Raw genomic sequence first — 9239 nt, 5'->3', positions numbered from 1 at the left:
CAGGAGAAACTTTTTTTTTTGGAGAGATTTTCACTGTAGGGCGCGTGCGCTCGCCAGACAGAGAGAGACATAGAGACAGAAAGCGAGAAATCACCCCCCAGGGGGGATGGTCACGCCGCAATCCCTTCTCCTCCATTCTCCTCCATTCTCCTCTCGGGATCTTGGGCACGCACGCACACGCGCCCGGCGTGAGTTTTAAGCCACTGGGTCCGGGACATGAACCGCGGTCGACTACGTGGGAGTCCAGCGACATAGCCATTACGCTAACTGCTGGTTCCCAGCAGGAGAAACTTTTAACCTCGATTAAAATCTGTCATGACACGATTTGTAGCTGAAAAAACAAAATCAGTATTTTATGAGAAGTAAAATAATTCTCCTTGAGTCAGTCAGACTCTCTTTACTGGGATGCTTGAATCAGGGAGTAGGTGGTCAGTGGACCACTCACCCATGGGTGGCATGAGAATCATCAGGGCATTTATCGTCCAGTTGTATTTTGAAGTGCCACGATCGTAAGTCATATATTCCCTGGCCCTGAGCTTACTTACTTGCCTTCACCAGCAAGTTCTGATAGTGTCTAAACTTTTCTTTAGCATGAATCAAAGCCCACTGCCGGGTGATATGAAGAGGGAGGAAGGCAGAAGCTTTGTGATGGGGCTTGTGAATCCTCTTCATGGTTTATTCTGTTGGGTTATTGGAAAAGTCATGACATGTTTTTCTATGCAAAAATGTATCATGACTTTTCTGACAACCTAATATTTCTAGCAACAGATGCAAGCAAACCAATACTTACTTTGTCCATTCAAGTCCTGAAATAGAGGAGGGTTCCACTTTTTAAGGGATTTAAGAAAGAGGTTACAGGACTCGGAACCTTTCTTCAGAATCATGGGAATGATCTTTCTCGCAGCATCCTGCTCAACCTTCTCGCAGTAAACCGTTTCGGCTTCTTCAAGATTCAGAACATTCCACCCATACAGATCATCCGTAATTTGTTTTATAACAGTCATCCCCATCCTTTGAATGAGGTCTTGACGATTCTCGTCTATAAAATTCACTAAAGGAGATGGGGGGGAATATGATATTTGTTATTTATTTACATAATATGAACATTTTGGCCTCTGTTGCCAGAGCATGAGGACCTTGCAAATTTTTCCTTTAGGCCCATCTCAAGTTTTGGAAATACCAAATGTTTAAATTCTCAAGAAAACCTCTGCAAAGCCCCTCATTCTCTTTTCTTTTATCTTCTTTTCTTTTCTTCTTTCTTTCTCTTTCTTTCTTTCTTTCTTTCTTTCTTTCTTTCTTTCTTTCTTTCTTTCTTTCTTTCTTTCTTTCTTTCTCTTTGAGAGATTTTTGCTATAGGAGGCATGTGCTTGTCAGAGAGAGACAGAGAGAGAGACAGAAAGTGAGAAATCACCCCACCAGGGGGAGTGGCCACCCTGCAATCTCTTCTCCTCCATTCTCCTCTCAGAATTTTGGGCACACACACACACGTACCCTGTGTGAGTTTTACGCCACGGGGTCCAGGATTCAAACTGCAGTCGACTGTGTGGGAGTTCAGCAACATAACTATTACACCATCTGCTGGTCCCAAAGTCCCACATTTCTAGTCTTGGGGTCCTTGCAATCATGATGGTGTGGTTTTGGTGACAAAGTAAGGTGAATAATCTTGCCTTCAATATGAAAGTGTCTCCGGTGAGGTCACAGTGGTAAGCCTGCAGCATTTACTGTATGGAGACTGGGCTGGGATTTGCTGATTGCCACCATCTGTGGAGTGCTGGCAAGTTACTAGACCTATTGAGACTGCCCTCGTGATGTGCTAGTAAGTGTTACATAAGCCTAAGCCGGCTGTCTGGGGAGGAAGGGCCTAACATGTAGCATCTACTAATCCCATGGTGTAAATACTTCCACATGGGCAATTTCAAGTTATCAACATATGTCAACTGGCTTACCAGAATCCTGAAAATTCACATCAGACTTCACAAAATAGTAAGAGCCAGCTCCAACACACCCCTCATTTCTCATTTGAACAGTTGTCACAGAATACAGGTACAGTATCTCATATAATGTGATAGCTCAACACATGGAGCTACTATTTTTAGACATTATTCTGCTAGCACCCCTCAAAGGAATAGCATGTATTTTTTTTTTTTTTGAGAGATTTTCACTATAGGGCGCGTGCGCTCGCCAGACAGACAGAGAGAGACATAGAGACAGAAAGCGAGAAATCACCCCCCAGGGGGGATGGTCACGCCGCAATCCCTTCTCCTCCATTCTCCTCTCGGGATCTTGGGCACGCACGCACACGCGCCCAGTGTGAGTTTTAAGCCACCGGGTCCAGGACGCGAACCGCGGTCGACTACGTGGGAGTCCAGCGACATAGCCATTACGCTAACTGCTGGTTCCCTGTATTTTTGTTTTTTTGTTTGTTTTTTTCTCATGACTTGAGTCTTTTCTGAAAAGTATCACTGCAAAACAGTGGTCTGTATCTGATCTAAGCTTTTCACCTCTCCTAGTCATCTTTGTGTCTGCCTCTGCAAGCTTGAACTCTTAAATACAGACCAGTCTCTACCCAGGCATTATACCCATACTGTGTCCCTGAGAACTCAAATAATTATCTTCCTGAATTTTCACTCTCAGACATTTTCTTGTCTGGTTTTCTTCCTGGATTAGGCCACTCTTGGCTTTCAAACCTTCTTGGCTGATTTGTAGAGTAAATGTGCTCCCCCCACAAAACTTCAAAGCCTGTCAGGTCTAAAATGCATCATCATCAGGTGGTCCAAGTGCCACCTGGTGCCCACCAGCGCTTCCCTTTTCACCTTGTCAGACCTCTACTGCTAACCTCAATGGAATGTTGCCTCATCTCTCTCTGTCTACATGTCCTTTAGTGGAGTCCCATTGCTCTCCCTCTGGGGTCTCATCTGTTCTCTTGGCTTCTACATCCTCTCTAGAGATACAACCTCCAAGTTTGTATCTTGTTATGATCTTCATTTTATAGCTGAAGAAAATGTAGGCTCAAAAATACCTATAGGGAACCAGCAGTTAGCGTAATGGCTATGTCGCTGGACTCCCACGTAGTCGACCGCGGTTCGCGGCCCGGACCTGGTGGCTTAAAACTCACGCCGGGTGCGTGTGCGTGCGTGCCCAAGATCCCGAGAGGAGAATGGAGGAGAAGGGATTGTGGCGTGACCATTCCCCCTGGGGGGTGATTTCTCACTTTCTGTCTCTAATGTCTCTCTCTGTCTGTCGAGCACATGCGCCCTGTAGTGAAAATCTCTCAAAAAAAAAAAAATACCTATAGACCTGCATAGGGTCATAACACAAACATTTGTGAAGTTATATTTCTTTGGCTATAAAATGAACAAACTGATGCATTCTCTCTGAAATCACCCCCCAAGGGGGATGGCCATACTGCAGTACCTTCTTCTCCATTCTTCTCTTGGGATCTTGGGTACGCACGCGCATGCACCTGGCATTATTTGAAGCCACCAGGTCCAGGACTCAAACCACAGTCGACTACGTGGGAGTCCAGCGACATAGCCATTATGCCAACTGCTGGTCCCACATTCTCTCTTTTAAAAGTTCACAATATTGGGACCAGCAGTTGGCGTAATGGCTATGTCGCTGGACTCCCATGTAGTCGACCACAGTTTGAGTCCCGGACCCGGCAGCTTAAATTCATGCTAGGCGCGCCAAGATCCTGAGAGGAGAATGGAGGAGAAAGGATTGTGGTGTGGCCATCCCCCCTGGGGGGTGATTTCTTGCTTTCTGTTTCTCTGTCTCGCTCTGTCTTTCTGGTGAGCGCACGCGCCCTATAGCAAAAACTCTCCAAAAAAAAAAAAAAAAAGAGTTCACAATATTGAGGCCAGCAGGTGGCATAGTGGTCAAGGCACTGGACTCTCCATGGTCGATTGCATTTTGAGTCCCAGACCTGGTGACTTCAAATGCACACCAGGTGAGTGTGTGTGTGTATGTGCCCAAAATTTCAAGAAGAGAGTGGAGAAGAAGGTGTTGCAGCATGATCATCCCTCCTGGGGGTTCATTTGTCACTTTCTGTCTCTCTGTCTCTCTGGTGAGTACACACACTCTATGGAAAAAAGCTCTCAAAAAAAAAAAAGTTTGTAACATTGAATAATGTTCAGTAAGTTACATACATTAAAATGTTTTAAAATTTAAAAAAGTTCACTATATGTTTATACACATCCTGTAATCTATTCTCTATATAACAGTATGATATTCATATAACTAATCAGGGTATATCTCTATGCTATATAGCTATAAAACTAGATAGCATTATCACTTACCATGCTCTAAAATAAACACTTATTTTAATGATATTATAGCCACATCATGTAGCTTTAAGACAGGGCCGGCAGGTAGCATAGTGGTTAAGGCACTTGATTCCCACATGCTGACTGTGGTTTGAGTCCTGAGTCTGGTGACTTGCTTTCTCACTCTCCCTCTCTCTCTCTGGTCAAACTGAATAATAACAAATAAATTAAACAAACAAACAAATAAATATTTTTCAAAAAGAACTGTAAGATGGCCTTCTTACTAACCATGGTGCATCTCCACGTGTGTGTATCAACATATTCCTTGATTGTTAAGTAAGAAGGTGAAAAAAAATGCTGTTTTCTTATTCATTCATTTCTCCTTCTTTTCAGAATATCTGTCTAGATCAGAGCTTTACAGCAGAACTTTCTAAGGTAATGACTGGTAATATTTGTACTATCCATTATGGTAACCATGTACCCCATGAGGCTGCTAAGCACTTGAAATGTGGCTAGAGTGACTATGCAACTGGACTTCACATTTATTTCATTTTAATTTAAATAGCCCCAGGTGGCTAGTGGCTACAGCATTGGCTGGCACAAATCTATTCTTAGTCATAAAAGTGGAAAGAGCCACATTTTGGATGCCATAATGTTCTCAACTGGTATAATTCTCTGCCATATGACTGAGCAAGGGCTGGCAGAAAACCATCAGCTTAAAACATACGCTTAGCCATTCTTTGTGTAAAGCCAATCCTAACTGTGATTCTGCCTTCAATCATAGGTGGCCATATTTATAACTGAACTTGCCAAACAACAGAACATTTATTGGAAATACCACATGGTCAGAGGAGGGCATGGACTGATTTTCCATTCAATATCATCAGTATTTGCTAACAAACTATATAACCAGGCAGAGATATTATTGCTAGTATACTTACTTGTTCTGAATAAAAGTTTTCCAACTTTCTGTACCTCAGTGGAAGCTATTATTTCCAATCGAACAGGTCAAAGATGATCCCAATACTGTCCTCTTTTTTCTGAAAAACTACTCTTCATTCTGTAAAACTATCAAAATAGAACAAGAAAATATTGGGTGGAAGGACTGGAACAATGACCCAATTAATGCTCTTTTTTTATGGGTGGAAAAAAATGGTGGCCCCAGCCAGATGAAAACTTGCTCAAAGTAATGGGCTGCTTATAGTCAAGCCCTAAGGGAAACAAGTGTCTGGTCTCCCGGTATAGAGCTCTACACTATGCAATCCCTTCTCCTCCATTTCTCTACTCTGTTGGAACTTTGGGCACATATGCACACATGCTCAGCATGTTTTTCTATCCAGTAGGGCCAAGATTCGAACTGTGAACAGCCATATGGCATCTGGCTCCCTTAACCACTAGGCTATTAGGGTAGTCCTCCATACAAATTTTAAAATCATTTTGTAGGCTTCTGCTTTTAAAAGATAAATTCTTTTTAAAAATTATTTATTTAATTTTTTATTATATATATATTTTTTTAGCTTGACGAGGGAGAGACAGAGAGAGAGTAAAGGAAAGCGAGAAAGCCAGCCCTCAGGTTCAGGACTCAAACTATGGTTGGCCATGTGTAAATCCAGCACTTTTAACCACCACGCCACCTGCAGGCCCCAAAGATAAGTTCTTTACTCCTGGCTTCTGGTTTGGCATATAAGGAGTTGGAAGTTGTTACTCTGGCCTAACTAATAAAAAGCTGAATAAACTGGGGAACCAGCAGTTAGCATAATGGCTATGTTGCTGGATTCCCATGTAGTTGACCGTGGTTCGTGTCCCGGACCTGGTGGCTTAGAACTCACACCGGGCGCATGTGCGTGGGTGCCCAAGATCCCGAGAGAAGAATGGAGGAGAAGGGATTGCAGCGTGACCATCCCCCCGGGGGGTGATTTCTCGCTTTCTGTCTCTATGTCTCTGTCTGTCTGGCAAGCGCACGCGCCCTATAGCAAAAACCTCCCCCCCCCAAAAAAAAAAGCTGAATAAACTGAAAATCAACAACTGTATACATCTATCTATAGTAATCAAATTAATAGAAACAGAAAGCAGAATGGTGGTTGGCAGGGGCTAAGAGGGGGAAGAGATGGACATTGTTTAATGCATATAGAGTTTCAATTTTGCAAGATGAAAAAGTTTTAGAGATGGTACATGTGAATATAATAGCATTATAGAACTGTACACTTAAAAATGATTAAGAAGGGCCAGCAGGTGGTATGGTGGTTAAGGTGCTGGACCTTATGGCCAAACACGGTTCGAGTCCCAGACCTGGCAGCTTGCTTTCTCATTTTCTTTCTCTCTCTCTTGTGTTTCTCTCTGGGGAGTACATGTGCCCTACATCAAACTAAAATATAATAAATAAAATTAAATAAAGAATTATTTTTTTAAAGTTTATAAAAATGATTAAGATTGTTAACTTTATGTTACAGATTGTCTTAGTTTGCTATTGTATTGCTGAGACTGGGTGAATTTAAGAGAATAGAGGTTTAAGTGCAAAACTCATGATTCTGGTGGTTGGCAAGTCCAGAGGGATAGGCCTATAGCATAGCTGACAGAAGCACAGAGGATGGCAGGCCAACACCCTTGAGGGGAAATTTCTTGCCTCTCTGTCTCTCTGGCAAGTGCACATGCCCTATAACAAAAATTTCTCTAAAACATTTTTTAAAAAAGGAAATAGTGTTGTTATACACCAGTGGATGTGTTGGCATACCCCAAATCCCAAAAGTGGTATGACTATTCCCCATGGGGGATGCTTTCTCCTCTCACCCTTTCTTCGTCTTTCTCTGGCAAGCACACAAGCCTTCTAGCAAAAATATAACAGTGATAATAATAGTAGTGCTGTTGTTATGTAATGGAGAGGAGTGTTCAAAATGATTTATTCAAATGTCAAATATGGGGACCATCAGTTAGCGTAATGGCTATGTCGCTGGACTCCCATGTAGTCGACCATGGTTCAAGTCCGTGGTTTAAACTCATGCAGGGCGTGTGTGCATGGGTGCCCAAGATCCCAAGAGGAGAATGGAGGAGAAGGGATTGTGACATGGCCATCCCCTCTCCAAAGGGGGAAAAAACCTCTCCAAAGGGGGAAAAAAATTTCAAATATGATAAGATACTCTGCTAAGAGACAAATAATCACGATCTTGGGGTGAGACTTTCCATCATTAGAAAAATAAATGAGATCACCATGCTACCTGCTGGACTCCCATGTAGTTGACCATGGTTCGAGTCCCCGAGCTGGTGACTTAAAATTCATGTCGGGTGCATGTGCATGCATGCCCAAAATCCTGAGAGGACAATGGAGGAGAAGGGATTGCAGTGTGTCCAACCCCCTGGGAGGGTGATTTCTTACTTTCTGTCTGTCTCTCTCTGTCTCTCTCTGTCTCTCTGGTGAGCGCATGCATTCTATAGCAAAAATCTCTCAAAAAAAAGTTGTTTTTTTAAATTCTTTTTTTTCCCTATAGAGCACATGCACTCACCAGAGAGAGACAGAGAGAGAGGAAAAGTGAGAAATCATTTCCCAGACAGATAGCCATGTCGCAATCCCTTCTTCTCCATTCTTCTGTTGAGATTTTGGGCACACAGGCACATACAGTCAGTGTGTTTTCAAACCACTGGGTCTGGGCTTCCAACTGCAGAGCCAACTATGAGGGATCCTGCATCTTAACCACTACGCCACCTGCTGGCCCTCGACTAGAATGTTCTTAAATCTGCAATAGACTCCAGCAATCTCACATATTATGTTGATACTAGTGTTGTGGGCTGAATCATGCTCCCCCCAAATCCATAAGTTTAACCCCTAGTATTTATGAATATGTCTATATTTGGAGTTAGGGCTTGCAAAAAAAGATAATGAAGTTAAAATGAGACTGTTAGGATGGCCCCTAACCCAGGTGTGCTTATAAGAAGAGGAAATTTGTGCACATGAAGAGAGATACCAAGGATGTGCATGCATAGAGAAAAGGCCATGTGAGGAGGCAGTGAAAGGCAGCCATCTGCAAGACAAGGCGAAAGGCTGGAGGAGAGGCCTACCCAGCTGACACCTTTATCTTGGACTCTCGAAGTCCAGCATGGTGAGAAAACAAAGGTCTGGGGGCCAACAAAGTGGCATGGTGGTTAAGGGTGCTAGACTCCCACACGGCTGACTGTGGTTTGAGTTCCAGACCTGACGGGTTGCTTTCTCGCTTTCTCTCTCTCTCCCTCTCCCTTTCTCCCTCTCTCTCATTCTATCCCTCTCTGGTCAAACTAAAATAAATAAATAAATAAATAAATAAAGTTAAACAAAATAATTCTATTGAAAAGAAAAGAAAGGTCTGTCTTTTCAGCCACTCTGTTGTATTCTGTTATGGCAGCCCTAGCAAACAAATACAGGATTGTAGAAGTGTGCTGAACTGTTAGGTCAGTGAAGAAGACCAGGCTTTAGCTTAGTTCTGTATTCACTACATGACCTGTCACAAGTCTTCTGACATCTCTGTACCATGTGGTCCACCTTTCTAAATCAGGTTATAAGAATAAACTGAGAGAAATAAATAGCAGTTAGTGTAATGGCTATGTCGCTGGATTCCTACGTTATCGACCGCGGTTCGTGTCCCGGACCCGGTGGCTTAAAACTCACGCCGGGCGCGTGTGCGTGCGTGCCCAAGATCCCAAGAGGAGAATGGAGGAGAATGGAGGAGAAGGGATTGCGGCGTGACCATCCCCCCTGGGGGGTGATTTCTTGCTTTCTGTCTCTATGTCTCTCTCTGTCTGGCGAGCGCACGCGCCCTACAGTGAAAATCTCTCCAAAAAAACAAAAAAACAAAAGAATAAACTGAGAGGGACCAGCAGTTAGCATAATGGCTATGTTGCTGGATTCCCACATAGTCGACCACGGTTCGAGTCCCAGATCCAGTAGTTTAAACTCACGCCGGGCGCGTGTGCATGCATGCCCAAGATCCCAAGAGGAGAATGGAGGAG

At 43.4% G+C, this 9239-nt stretch overlaps 1 protein-coding gene across 4 annotated transcripts in view; it reads right to left on the bottom strand.

The window, feature by feature from the left end:
• Positions 1-9239, bottom strand: part of NLRC4 (NLR family CARD domain containing 4) — a 48629-nt gene that overhangs the window by 36418 nt on the left and 2972 nt on the right. For all 4 annotated transcript variants that reach the window (XR_003547963.1, XM_027768418.1, XM_006168808.3 and 1 more), the window contains exons 2-3: positions 5207-5333; positions 791-1051 (exon numbers count right to left, since the gene is read on the bottom strand). Coding sequence is in view for 3 of the 4 variants with exons in the window: in XM_027768418.1 (XP_027624219.1) it covers positions 791-1051; position 5207 (262 nt within the window). In the remaining variant the exon portion in view is untranslated. The remainder of the gene's footprint in view (positions 1-790; positions 1052-5206; positions 5334-9239) is intronic.

This window comes from Tupaia chinensis, unplaced genomic scaffold, assembly GCF_000334495.1.
Source record: "Tupaia chinensis unplaced genomic scaffold, TupChi_1.0 Scaffold146177_1, whole genome shotgun sequence".
Lineage (NCBI taxonomy): Eukaryota > Metazoa > Chordata > Mammalia > Scandentia > Tupaiidae > Tupaia > Tupaia belangeri.
The sequence above is the reverse complement of the archived record's forward strand: the minus strand, read 5'-3'. Positions and strand labels throughout refer to the sequence as shown.